At 46.1% G+C, this 14,137-nt stretch overlaps 1 protein-coding gene and 1 long non-coding RNA gene across 4 annotated transcripts in view; one reads left to right on the top strand and one right to left on the bottom strand.

The window, feature by feature from the left end:
- Micu1 (mitochondrial calcium uptake 1) overlaps window positions 1-14,137 on the bottom strand; it is a 145,999-nt gene that overhangs the window by 60,982 nt on the left and 70,880 nt on the right. For both annotated transcript variants that reach the window (XM_087597903.1, NM_199412.2), the window contains 2 exon segments: window positions 5,209-5,291; window positions 4,175-4,372 (listed from right to left, as the gene is read on the bottom strand). In XM_087597903.1, coding sequence (XP_087454029.1) covers window positions 4,175-4,372; window positions 5,209-5,291 — 281 coding nt within the window.
- LOC147998623 (uncharacterized) lies at window positions 159-9,407 on the top strand. Of its 2 annotated transcripts, XR_015645829.1 has the most exons (3): window positions 233-496; window positions 7,970-8,092; window positions 8,444-9,407. It is a non-coding gene; the product is annotated as an uncharacterized LOC147998623 (long non-coding RNA). The 2 variants fall into 2 exon arrangements; XR_015645828.1 differs by lacking the exons at window positions 7,970-8,092; window positions 8,444-9,407 and adding an exon at window positions 3,987-4,250 and having other exon boundaries at window positions 159-496.

The raw sequence follows: 14,137 nt of genomic DNA, 5'->3' as shown, positions 1-14,137 counted from the left end.
AAACCATAATCCAGGCTAAAAAGAACAAAACAAATAAAAACCAACCAAGTAAGGAACAGAAATAGCTCAGTCTAAAGGAAGCGTGAATGTAGCTGGCTTGGAGCTGACACTACCACACGGCAGCTGTGGCTGTTACAGTTTGTGTCTACACCTGTGATATGGTGTATCCTATCCTACATCACACGGACTCTGAGAGTGAATTCAAGGGTCAGCTGGTGCATGCTTTGATGCCAGTACTCAGGAGGCAGAACTCGGAGTTCCAGGCTAGCCAAGAGAACCTGTCTCAAAAGAAAAGTTAGGATATGCAAAGCGCCTGGGTCAGAGCAGACACCGGGTATAACGGGTATAACGTTCACAGGCGTTCCCTCCTCTCACCTGTGGAATCTCAATGATGGATCAAACTTCCTTTAATCTCAAAACTGCTGTTCTGAGAAAAAGGCAGAAAGGAGCAGCTAGATGGACCCATAAATCTCCTTGATCTCAGGTTTTAAAGGAGGTAAGCCATGGAATAAACTAGTAAGAGGCAGAAAGAGTGATGGAATTATAAAGCTCATAGCAAAGGTATTGAGATTTATTAATCATCTCCACCTGCCTCTTAGCGGTGATGATGAGATTTTATTTCATGCTCAGTGAAGGGAGAAATCCCCCAAACTTAGAAGAGTGAAATTAGAAGTGCTTCATAGAAAACAGGTTTACTGCTATTTCTAGACGTCTTCTGAGGAAATGATTCCAAAGTAAATGAACAGCCTTTGGGTCTCTCGGCTGGGAAGCCTGCTGGTGTGCAGCTGCCTGTGTCTGTCCAGGGCAGACCGACAGCAGACACCACTGTGAAGACACTAAGGCACAGCACTGGCCAAGGGCTTCGGGCACTCGGCTGTGCGCTAGTGTGTCGGGGCCGCCCTGACAATGTTCTGTAACTGCGTGGCTTCAGTAGCAGAAACTTGTTTTCTCAGGGTTCTGGAAGGTCTAAGTGCTGCACTCTACTTGGTTTGTGGGTGGCTGCCCAGACTGCTTCTCCATCATCGCCTGTCTGTGCATGTGTGCCCTGTGTCTCCTGATGTGCCCATTGTTTTCTAATAATGGCAAAAGTCAGGTGGCTGTGGACCCCATCCGGTGGCTTTCTTTGCACTAGTTACTTGTTCTTGCACTGTCTCTGATTATGGCCATTTTCTGAGACAGCAAGCGGTGTCATGGCTTATGGGGGCCTTTCTATCATGGTGGCTAAATAACCTGAAAGAAACAACTCGAGGGAGAAAAGCTTTTGGTTTGTGGTTTTAAGAGATATTTCAGGGGCTGGGGATTTAGCTCAGTGGTAGAGCGCTTGCCTAGGAAGCACAAGGCCCTGGGTTCGGTCCCCAGCTCCGAAAAAAAGACCAAAAAAAAAAAAAAAAAGAGAGATTTCAGCTCATTATGGTGGGAAGGCGCAGTGGACGGAGCCAGTGTCAGCAGAAGCATGGGGTGAGGTTTGCTAACAAGGTCCAGGCCAAGAAGCAGAGCCAGGGGTTAGGCTTGAACCAGAGGTGGCTGTGACCTCCAAAGCCTTGCTCGTGGGCACCTACGTCCGCCAGCCAGGCTCTAGCTCCAGAAGGTCCACAGCATTCAGAATCGTGCCATCAACTGGGGACCCAGCATTCCAAACATTAACCCAGGGAGACATTTCAAATCCAAACGGTAATGGGCTACAGCATTTGGATTTTGGAGGGACATGATTCAGCTCACAACAAAACACTGACTCACTTAACTGTTTTATGAATGAGTAGCCAGGTTCCGAGAGAATAACTAATTCATCACCTCATTAGAGCCAGGGCCAGCGCTGTCTGCTAGCTAGACTTCCTCAAAGGGATACTTATTTCGTGGGAAGATAGCACTGATGGTTGAGAGTCTGAGGAAGAGAGCTACCGGTCCAAAGGCCTTTAGTCACCGGCCTGTGTCACGATGTGGAAAGAAGGGCTTTAGGGTGATAACATCTAACTGAGAACAGCCCAGGGTCCTGTGTCTTCAGCACCCCACTCATGTTTTTAGGAGTGCGCAGCTGGACTGTGGCTGGCCAGCCACCTCATCAGCCCTCTGCTGTATTGTTCTTTCCAGGCCTCTGGATATAGGACATAAAGTCTAGAGCATACAGATTCTTTTACAGAAATTGTTGATGAGGTCTACTACTGGCTTCTGTACTGAGGAACAGACTGAAATATTCCATTTAGAATACAAATTTTACAAGGGCACAGCATGTTGCATACATGTATATATATATAGATATGTATATATACATATAATTGTAACACTCTAGTATATATACATATATTATAGATATTAGACTTAAAAATATACAGTTCAATACAAACTTTCATCTCCTCAATATACACATATGCAAATATTTTAAAATCAAAAGAGAAAAGTAAATAAAAAGTATAAAATACCATTGTTACTAAGTATGTGGGTAAGGGGTGCTCAGGCTACGATAATAGCATGAATATTTACACATATGAGTCCTGAGGTTTTCCTGAAGATAGCCCTCTGTGTAGGATTAAAGAAATCTGTTTTCTTTAAATGTTGCCAGGCATGGTGGTGCACACCTTTGACGCCAGTCCTGGGAAGGCTGATTGAGGCTAGCCTGGCGCTTGCCAGGAAGCCTCATGACCCGAGTGAGCACCGAGATACACATGCACAGAGAAATATCGACCCCCATAAGCTGCCCTCTGGTCCCCAGCCCACACATCAATCAATAAATGTAATATAAAAGTTAAAAACAGGCATTATGACTAATTTCCTGATTACACGAGAGCTGATTACATAATTGCTTTGCTTCAATTACTGCTCAAATCTTTTTGGTGAAGTACTAGACTGTGAAGAACTAGAAGTTCCTCTGTGCGCACAGAGTTAGAAGTTAGAGGGAGTGAGGCGGCTCTGCAGCTTCTCTGCTGACCTTTACTGCAGGTGCAGTGCTAGTTCAAAATTACAGGCCTCCATGAGAAGTCCTGATTAACTGTAGGAATCTATTCCAGGGTCCCGTGTAGCTCAGGATGGCCCTGAGCTTTCCAGGTAGCTGAAGATGCCTTGACTTTCTGGTGCTCCTGCCTCTCCCTCTGGCACTAGAATCACAGTGCCAGCTTGCTACTTTGTTTGGTTTTTTGAGATAGGATCTCACAATGGAGCCCAAGCAGATCTGGAACTCATTATGTAGCCCAGGCTAGCCTCAAACTCATGGCAATCCTCCTGGCCTTGGCTTTCTAAGTGCTGGGATTGTAGGTGTAGAGCTATTCATCAGATCACTTACAAATTAAGACAGAAGCAAATCCTAAAGCTTGATCCGCTTTACCCAGCCTTCTCCCCCCACGGATCATGAATGTCAGAGAGCAGGCTTATAACCACCTGCAATTAGGCCATGATTTCCCAACTGTTGTAATTGAGTCAGGCAGGCACGGGAAAGCGGAGGGCAGAGAAGACACGCATGGGTCTAAGTGAAGCGTCAGCCTTCTTTTCATGTCCTTTTAGTGACACTATTTAATGTTTTGAAATTTCAAATAATATTAAAGTAGGGATTATGCTGGAATTAGGAGGTTGTAAGGGAATTTTTTACAAATCTCTAAAAATTAGGGCATTTTAAATCTCTAGGCAAAGCACATATATGTGTTTGATGGATGCTCTGAATAGAACCAATAGCAAACCCCAAGGCCTATTGGTCAAGACACAGTGAAAACATTAGCCCTCCAGAGAAGTGAGCGTGTGAATCTCCAAGCACACGAGACGGATGCCTCTGCACCCCTGAGCAGGGGACTTCACCCTGACAGTCCGCGCCTCCAGCTGCTAGCGCCTTTGCAAACGTTCATAGGAGGGGCTGTTATCCCTTTCCCTCTACATTCTGGTGCCTTCCACGTAATGAGCATGACACTGGGAAACATGTTCTGACACCCACATTTCTTTCTCCTCAAATGGGGGTCCAAAGACGACTAAGGTTTATAATCTTTTCATCTCTGCTTCTGTCCTAGAACCACACTACTCCACGACACTTCCTGCAGAGTGCGGCATTTCCCATCGGCCTCTGGCTTACAGATCAACCAGAACGCTCAGACCCATCAGTTCTCATGGCTGGAGGGAGCCTGCAAGGAAGCCTTCAGGCCCCTGAGCCCAGGCTCTGTGTGCACACAGGCGATTACCTAGTTCAGGCCACACCTACCTCCAGCTTTAGAACGTCATGCTGCAGTTTACGCTGAAATTCCAGGAAGTTTTTAATGGTCAGTTTCCCTTTGAGATCAGCTCCAAAAAAGTAGGTCGTGAGGGCCGAACATAAGCCAGACTTGAGGGTGTTCCCAGTAGTTGGACGATCTCTGTGACGCATGCCCATGCTGGTCTGGGAGCGAATGATGCTTTGAACCTAGAACAGAACGGTATCCCGCCCTTAGACTCGGGATGGTGACACAGGAAAGGTTCCCCTGCAGACTCTGTGTGAACACTGTACCACACTACAACCTCAGGAGCCATGTCCTATTATCCCCATTTTATAGATGAGGAGACTGAGGCATACATAGTTGAGTAGTGGCATGGAGGAAGAGAATGGGGATTCTGTCTTGGGATGCCTCCTGCAGAGCTTGTTTTCAGGAAAAGAGGATTTGCTTGGGCTGGTGGGGCAGAATGGTACAAGACCTCTCCTACAAGGACAGTCATCTTTCCAGCAACACTGTCTGTGTCTCAGTAGGTCTGAGCATGCCACACTTCCCAGTCTACTCCAGATGTGGCAAGAGGTGGTCTTTGATTTAAATTATTTAATGCATAGGTCTTTGATTTAAATTATTTTATGCATATGGCTGTTGTGCCTGCAGAGACCAGAGAGGGCTTTGGGTCCCCCAGAACTGGAGTTAGAGTTGGTGATGATCCACCATGGGAGTGCTGGGAATGGAATCTAGATCTTCTGGAAGAGTGTCAAGTGCTCTTAATTACTGAGCCATCTCTCCGGCCTCATATGCAAATTATTGACATCTAAATATATTAGGAATACTTATGATACACAAAGTTGGTATAAAAGAAGAAAATGCAGGCAATGTCTTCGGTCTTTGAGAAGTGTTAATTTTGGGGGCTAACAAGAGTGGCCTCCCTCCACACACAAGTGAGCTTTCTTGGTCTGCGGTTGCCACAACCTTCACCAGAGCCTGCACTGTCGGCTCACTCCTCACTGGCTAAGAAGTATTAAAAACCGAAGTCAGCACGACTTGCCTGCTCAAACTCCTCCATGTCTACTTCTCCATCTCCATTCAAGTCAAACATCTTGAAGGCAATTTCGAAATTTCTCTGAGGAGCTACAAGTAGGGAAGGAGAAAGGGGAGGAAAATGGAAGGAACACATCAGTCAAAACATATGTCACTCCAGAAAAATGGCTTAACTCTAAAATTATACCCAAACCAGAAAAGGTCACTGTCTAGATCAAGTGTTAACTCCTTAAAACCCAAGAGGGTTCTATGACCAGCAAAACCAGCATTTTCCTGTTTTTGTATTTCAACCTCTTTATATTAAAAAAATGAATATTTTATGCGTGTTTTGCTTGCATGCACATTTACACACCACACATGTGCAGTGCTTGTGGCGGCCAGAAGAGGGCGTTGGAGTCCCTAAGACTGGATTAACAGCCTGTGGGTGCTGGGAATCATACCTGGGTCCTCTGCAAGAGCAGCCAGTGCTCTAAACCAGCCAGCCATGTCTCCTTTCTTAAATGCTTCAGCTTTCCCATCAGTGTAGGATACGCTTTCCCCCGTTTTGGCTGTTACTGGTTATAACCATGCTAAGCTCGCACACCATGTTGTTTTGAACACGCTGTTATTTACTGCATCAAGACGGCCTGTCTAAGGCGAGCCAACCACGACAATGAGAGGTCAAAGCCTAGGCCTCTGCTCTTGCCATTAAACAATCTAGCTTTCCATGCTGCTTCTGCTACTGTGTGCAATGACCTGTGTGTGCCACTCTGCTGTGGGGGCTTCAAGCCCTCATCCCTGATCTCTGGTAGGATGGGAAGGTGTACTATAAGCTATTCAGCTCCCACGTCAAGATGTGGCGTCATACACCAATTACTAAGTGAAGCATCCTTAAATGCTAGAATTCAGTTGAAGCTTAACCCCCCCACTCCCACCCCCACCCCCACCCCCACCAGCAACAACAGCAGCAGCAACCAAGACAAACTTATTCCTTAAGTGAGTGACTAAAGCCCCTCCAACAGGCTTTAGTGTTTCAGAGTCAATCAAAACACAATTAATACACTTCATGTGTCATAATGAAACGAAAATTAATGGCTGTTCTCCTCCGCGCTATTAAGTGTTCTGGTAAAGGAAACAAAGATATCTACCCCGTCTCTTCCTTATGTGCTCCCGACTTGCAGAGCGTTAGAGAATAAACCAAAATAAGTGTCCTGTCTATCCCAATGCCACTGAAGTTCTCAGTCATCATTTTTATTAAACAAACAAAACCAAAACCAAATAAACCCCCAAACCAAACAATAACCGTGGGGATTATTTGTACACACAGAGGTGTGTGTGACAAGCTTGTAAGCCATGCGGAACCAGATTGTCCAATCCCCCACTGTGAGTTTGTCAACAGCAGTGCTTCCTGGGTGGCCAATTTTCCTTTCAGACACCCAGGCAGCTGGCTGGAGAGTCCCTGGCTTTTGGTTGCTGGCTGTCATGGTGGCTGCTGTGCCTGACAGCTTCTAGCTGTCTGATTCACTTGATGTTGGCGTCGGGCAGATTTGTTTCTTTTCTGTTTCTTGGTCCGCTGGCCTCGCCCTCCCCAGTGCACTGCCTCCCTGGTCCCTAACTACTGTTCTTTAGGCCAGAGCTCAACTGCTGATCAGCGAACCACTTAGAGAACCCCCTTTATGCTTACTGGCCTCCCCCCCCTTCTCTCTCCCTCTCCCCCCTCTCTTCTCCCCTCCCCTCCTCCTTTTCCTCCTCCTCCTCCTTCTGTCTGTCTCTGTCTCTCTGTCTCTCTCCTTCCTTCTTTTATTTTTTTAACACAAGGTTTCTCTTAAAGGTAGCCCTGGCCTGTAGGCTGGCCTGGAACTTGGAGATCTGCCTGTCTCTGCCTCCCAAGTGCTGGGATTAAAGGCATGAGCCATTACCATCTGGCTATTGGCACTTCTCAAAAATGTTCTGTCTAATCTTCTACTAAGATGTTAGTAAGTGCCAAACTTTGGGTTTTTTGTTGTTTTTTTTGAGACAGGGTCTCATGTTGCAGTCCTAGCTGGCCTGGAACTCAGTATGTAGACCAGGCTGGCCTCAAACTTACATAGATCTGCCAGAATTAAAGGCAGTCGCCACGTGTCCAGCTTGAATCAAGCATTAAGATGGATAATTTAATCTATTTATTGGTAGGTTTTGTACTTGCAATCTCGAAGGTTTAAAGAAAACAACAGGGGATTGGAGAGAGATGGCTCAGTGGTTAAGAACACTGGCCACTCTTGTAGTAGACCTGAGTTGTTTCCTGCACCCACATGGCTGTCTGTAACGCCAGTTCCAATTCATATATATATATATATGAATGATTAAAAGCAAAAAATAAAAACACAAATCCAAACCAAAAATTAAATCTGATCGGTCAGGGTGCACATGGGCCTTGAGAGTGGTCCAGACTGTGGGCTGTGGGGATGGGGCAGGTGCAGATTTGCTCTGCCTCGTATCCTATCATGAGTGGTGTAGAAGGCTGCTTTGGACATCAAGGCGGGTGGCACTGGGCTAGCCCTCTGCTAGCTGCTGCAGGCAGGTGCTAGATGATGATGTGCCTCCCCTGGCTTTGGCAGGAATAAAGCAGGAGCCGTTCCTGATGCCCGCTGGCCCTCTCATCCTGCCAGTGTTAGCAACCTGCAGTCATTGACTGGGGTGTGGAAAGAATCAGGTAAAAGGTTTCAGATTAGACTACTTAATATCTGAACACTGGGACCATGCCTAAAACCCAGCTAAGTATCAAGCATTTCTGTCTGGCTTCTTTTCAGGAAATGCGATTTGCACAGTCTCACTCCAACAGCTGGAGGGCTGTTGACCCAGAATGATGAGATTCCTGCTGATGGGCTCCAGGGGGTATTTGGAACCAGTTTTGGCCACAGTAATCCTGATTCGTGAGTTGGAATCTCTTCTTTGTCCCTCTGAGCTCTTCTGGATTTTTCTCTTGTGATGTAAAGAATATAATTTCAGTCTTGAGGATATCGGGCACTTGGAAGGCCAGGAAGTAACTAAGTAACAGTGGCTTTGAAAGTAATTATGTCAAGGGCCAAGATGGACACAGAGGGAGACACTGCTGGAACTTTTACCAGACTGAACTGGAACTGGAAAAGCATTTTAGGGTCACCTGAGCTGACGACAGCATTATCCCAAGCCTCCCGCACCTCCTGTACATCTGGGCACGTGGCTTTCCAAGTATGCATTTGTAGTAACTCATCACCCATGATCTCTCTCTTCCTACCTTTCAGAATGATCTCCAAGACTTGATCTGTGTGCACAAATACACACATGTAAGCATGTGTATGATACACACGTGAGAAAGACTGGCGAAGTAGAGGAACCAACTACATACTTTGCAGAGGAGTAGCCTGACAACTGCCAGGGCTTCCTGCAGAGCAGGCACCGAGAGCATCCTGCCACTGGAATCCCGCAGAGTGCACACGTAACGATTCCAGTACAACCTGACTTTCCTGTCAGCCCCACCAAGAAGGGCACTGCCCTCTGAGTAGCAGTTCTAGATATTCTTTCTTTCCTTAACAGACATTTTCTTATACCTCTTATTTTCCTTCCTTCCCCAAATGCTGCTTCAGATAGTCCTCTGAGACTGTCAGATCTGAGCAGCCACTGTCCATGGAAGTCAATCACGAGGCAAAGTTTGAATGTGTGTTTGGGTCATGTGCACTGTTCCTTCTCTTTAAAAGCATTTTATTTTTCTCAGTATCAGACAGTGGGGTCAACAGTGAGTCTGGCCCTTAATACGATCTCTGCAGACTTACTGGTTAAATACCTAGACAGGGTTTCTCTGAGTAGCCCTGGCTGTCCCCAAACTCACAGAACCACCTGGCTCTGCCTCCTGGGTGCTGGGATGAAAGGCGTGTGCTACTAAGCATGGGTGAACAGTTTATCGCCATGATCATGTCACTGGAATTAAACATACAGCAAAACATTAATCATTCATGTTTCAAAGAAATCTAAAAAAACTCCAAAAACCTTCTTGTAGGCCACCTGCTAGTATCCATTGCAAGATAGAAGTGGAAGAAAATGGTTAATTTCTATGAGTCAAATAAGTAATAAACCTTTTTCGCTCTAAGTCTTAAAAGAGCTATACCTGAGTCCACTTGGATATTAAATCAACATGATAAAAACGGATTTTATCAAAGATATAGCCACTTTACTGCTTAGAATATAAGGAAGTCAGCAAAATGGTGAGTTAAAGAAAAACAACAAAAACAAAGCAAAACAACAAAACAACAACAAAAAGCAAAAACAAAAAACACCCAGAGACGTTAACCAAGGCTCATAGCAGATAACTGTCTGGGTGCACACAGTATGTGGTGGGCCTGGAACTGGACTTAGGGCAACCCTGACTCCAGGCTTCTGACTCTCATGCTGTGTGTGATCCAGTAAGAACACAGAGACACGCTCATTGGGAACAACTCATTCATTTTATGCTGAGATGTTCTGACCTGAAGACAAAACAGGACCTGAGCTAGTGCTGCATCAGTCTCCTCAAAGCCGAGAGCCAAGGTGCTCACCTCAGTGAGACCTGCACACACTCTGCTCGGCAGCTTAGACCCGGGTCAGGCCTAACCTCGGACCCAGAGGCAACTCGAGACTCTTGGAGCTGTGCCATGGCGTTCAAAATTCTGAACATGAACCATGCTCTCCCATTCTTCCTTGGTGTCTCTCTCTAGGCCCTCTGCATTACCTATGCTGTATGTCTAGTTTCTGTGATGCCTGAGGGCTGAGGACAACATGGAGACCCTGAATAGTGGCCCAACAGGGCATTTAGAAAGGATTTGTCTGGCAAGCATCTAAGGATTAGCTGTAAAGCAGGTGATGAGGTTCAGAGCAGGTCACAGCAGCCCTTGTAAAACTGGAATACTGAACTGAGGTGGGCAGTGCTAACAGAGAGGAGAGGGGAGGGGAAGGGAGAGGAGGGGATGGAGGGGAAGGGAGGGGAGGGGAGAGGAGGGGAGGGGAGGGGGAACCCGCAGTGCCTGAAGAAGGCAGGGACTGTGGAATGTATGGTCAGTTATCTGAGATGGGTAGACAGTAAAAAGGAGTGACACTATGACTGGCTTAGATGACTGAGTATCTTATGTCACTTAAAAGAAGGAATAAAACCCGAGTTAAAGGGATGACAGAATGAAGCTGCGACCATTGGGGTCTGCCAAGTTTAGGGAGTCTGCAGCGCATTCTGACGGAGACACTGAGGAGACAGTGGAAATACGGACTGTAGATTAGAAGGTTAATGCTGGGAGCTGCTGGTATATTGTGTGGTCAGCGGCAAGGAGTCAGACATGAAGCTGCCTGGGAAAAACTGAAGCATAAAGAGAGAGCTGTGGAAAGGGTGGGGCATGGGAAGAAGCCGATGTTTAAGGAGCAGGGAAACAGGAAAGCAGCAGCAGAGAACAGGCATGTTGGGAAGGCGACAGGACAAAGGCTAGAAACTGCCACAGCCAGACCAGCGTTCCCACGCCTGTCTTGTTCCTGTTAGCATGAAGTGCTTGCAATTCCAGCTCTATTGTAGTCTTTTTTTTTTCATTATATTTATTTTGCGTTTGCGTGTGTGTCAGAGGTCAACTTTCAGGAGCAGGTTTTCCCTTCTATTATGTAAATTCTGGGAACTGAATGTGGTTGTCAGTCTTGACAGCAAGCACCTTTGCCTGCAGAGCCATCCTGTCAGCCCCTACTTAAAATGTTATATTTAGAGTGTCTGTGTGTGCACTGGCTGAAGTACACACATGGAATCAGGGGCCGACTTTGGGGATTCAGTTCTCCCCTTCCACCATGTGCCTCAAGGATTCAACTCAGGCCATGAGGTTTGGCGGCAAGTGTCCTTATCTGCTGAGCCATCTTGATGGCCCCATAGTCTTTCATTCTTACTGTCCTTCAGTTTCCCGAAAGGCATATGCACAATTATTTAAGTGACTAAATGAGGAGTTTTCCATCAAATTGTCATTAATATTTCTTCCTACAACTAAGGTTAAATTCATTTTACCAACCAGAGAGCACCCCACATGCACAAGTCCTTGAGACTTTCTGTCCTGCGGGAGTTCTCTGAGCCAAGTGTGAGCTGGCTATGGAGCGACTCAGGAGGCTTACTAAGGCCCGTGCGAGGACCCACCACGCTGAACTCTGTCTTCCCAGCACATTGTCACTTTAGTATGCCCAGCCAGCTCACCAATGTAGGTTCCCTGTCAGGAATCCCCATAATCTGTTCAGTCTTCCATCAACCACATCAAAAAGGGCAAGACGAACAACCCTCAAAACAGCATGCCTCCAAGGCTTCTCTGGGAAGCCTCCCCGCTCCCCTCTAAGTGTAGAATTCACAGTGACTTTAAAAATCTAGCTGTCCAGCAAGTTTCAGGGGTCCTAGGTTTATGGCAACTCACGACCTGCTTCCACAGTAAGGCTAGAGAGGCATTCTTTTGAACGGAGCAAACAGTGAGGCTTTCCCTTTCCGGAGCCACGGAACCTATTTCCTACATGATTTCTACTGTCTAGCCACATGCTGGAATGGATTAAGATGGACACGGCAATCTTTCCCTGCTAGGCTGTGGGGCTGTATCAGGTCTAATCTGGTTACAAATCTATCTTCACAATAGTTTCACACCGAGACACTAATGACAGCAACAATAACAACCCTGTGCTACTCCAGCACACAGTTTAAACATTCCGATTCAGTAATAATGATAATAATAATAATAATAATAATAATAATAATAATAATAATAATAATAATAAAAGTGTCTTGTCTGCATGCACCAAGTCAAGCTTATGGGGGGGTCCCATGGCAGCTCTTCTCACAGTGGGAGTCCTGTGCTGCCTGGACTGTTCAGTTACTGATGGAACCGTGAACACAGGAACAGGTCACCCTCCAAGCAGTTGATTTTCAGTTGATTCTCCAGTCAAAGAGCTACTACCCATTTATGCCATCATTCCCGTTTATAATGGATGCTGTAGGCTATAATGAGGTAACTGCTGTACAGTAGCAGGGAATTCTGAGTCAGGAAAACCTCTGGACCATGAACTTCCATTCAGTGGTTGGCCTCTCTGCTGTATTTGTTCAGATATCAGACAGCATCTGATTATCTGAGATGAAGTCCCCACAAACTCTGCCAACTATATTAATTAAATTAATTAAATAAGCAGACCTGCAAACTCCCAGAGACATTATCCTATCTCTACCAGGACTCTCAGACCTGCTTGAGAGCTTCAGGATCCCATAGGTCTGCCTGTGAAGCACCTTAAGTGGGCAATGCCTCACAGAGCAACATCCTCAATACAGCTACTCTGGACTTGATGTGCTTCTGAGAACAAGACTGCATTTTTTTTTTTTTAAATAATGGCCTAGGTTATCACATGATGCCAGACAAGACTGCATTTTTTTTTTTAAATTAATGGACTAGATTATTTTGTGATGCCCTGGTATCTTGCTCTCTGTAGGATTGGGGGAGGGAGGAACTCTGTAAGAGGAACTCGAAGACCTGAGTTTTATTCCCACACACACATCAAGCAGCTTATAAATGAACACCTACAACTCCAGGGGACCCGACACCATCTTCCACGGGCACTTACATCTATGTTAAAAGGACAATATAAACTTGCATCCATTTAAGAACCCCATTTGTCTCCATTTTAAAGACCAGGCCTGATTTCCAAAAAGGCCTTAAGGTACCAGCTTCAGAATAGACTTATGAGTCCCAGACAGTAGGTCATAAGACACCAGCTGTAGGAACAGACCATAAAATCCCCTCGCAAAGAACAGCCTGGGGATAACCATAAGAATGGGAAACTCTCTGATCTCAGAATGGGGCATCTGCACTGGGCAGCCCTATCCCATCACATGCTTGAACACTTGACACAGGAGTGCAGACCACCACCATCTGTGAGCCCCTAACACCCACCACTGGAATTTTAGATTACCTAATCCTTCTAGAGAGTTCCCCTGGTTCCCTATAAGAAGGCTTTTGTGCCTTTGTCTAGGGTCACCATTTAGATAATGGTTGTCCCCCTCATGCTGGTTCTTTCTGCAGAATAAACACTCTTTGTTTTTGCATACTATTTGAGTCTAGGGTCTTCCTTCAGCCATTTTCAGACTGTTAGAATGTGCCATATAAGTACATCTACATACACATAAACAAAATTACAAACAGTTGGTGTGGGGGTATACAGTTAGAGTCTCAGCACTTGGGAGGCAGAGGCAAGCAGATCTCTGAGTTCAAGGCCAGAGTGGTCTACACAGCAGAAAAGATCAGTCAGGGCTACAGAGCAAAACCTTGTCTCAAAAAATAAATAATTTTTAAAAGCTCTGTATGTATTAGATATTTCTTTTTGTTCACTTTGAGGTAGCATCTTTTTCTAAGCTAAGCTGACTTGGACCTTGCTATCATCCAGACTGGCCTTGAACATCAATGTGGCCCAGTTCTGGGATTCCAAACACGCACTGCCACTCCTGGCTTTAAGAATAGATTTTCTGAATGCTTCAGGTACCGGCTGCTGGAGGATGTCTGGAGGAGCTCCTGTCCTTTATGGAGTAGGAACATTCCTCTGTTGAGAGTGCCACAGCTGGGGCTCAACATTGCCTTGGGAGACTGTGGCGTATGAAGAATGCTTTCCAAAATGCAAATACCCTCAGAATCACTGTAAAAGCAATTAAGCAGCAGCAGATGGATTCTCTTTTCATTGACCTAGGCTGGTTATTTCAGTCTGGTTTTATTTCTGGCAGTGACTGCTTCATAGGTACTCTGGAAACCCATTGGGCTCCCTGCCCCCACTCTGCTGGAAGGGGGCTGTGGGGTGGGGGTGGGGCTCTGCAGCTGGTGCTGAGAGGGCCATTGCTCCACTGCCTGCAGAGCTTCAAAGCACTTCCCTGATAACATCTTGGATTTCCCTCTATCCAGGACAAGGCTTGGGGCCTCTTTCTTTCCTTATCC

This window comes from Rattus norvegicus, chromosome 20, assembly GCF_021556685.1.
Source record: "Rattus norvegicus strain SHRSP/BbbUtx chromosome 20, alternate assembly SHRSP_T2T, whole genome shotgun sequence".
Taxonomy (NCBI): domain Eukaryota; kingdom Metazoa; phylum Chordata; class Mammalia; order Rodentia; family Muridae; genus Rattus; species Rattus norvegicus.
The sequence above is the reverse complement of the archived record's forward strand: the minus strand, read 5'-3'. Positions and strand labels throughout refer to the sequence as shown.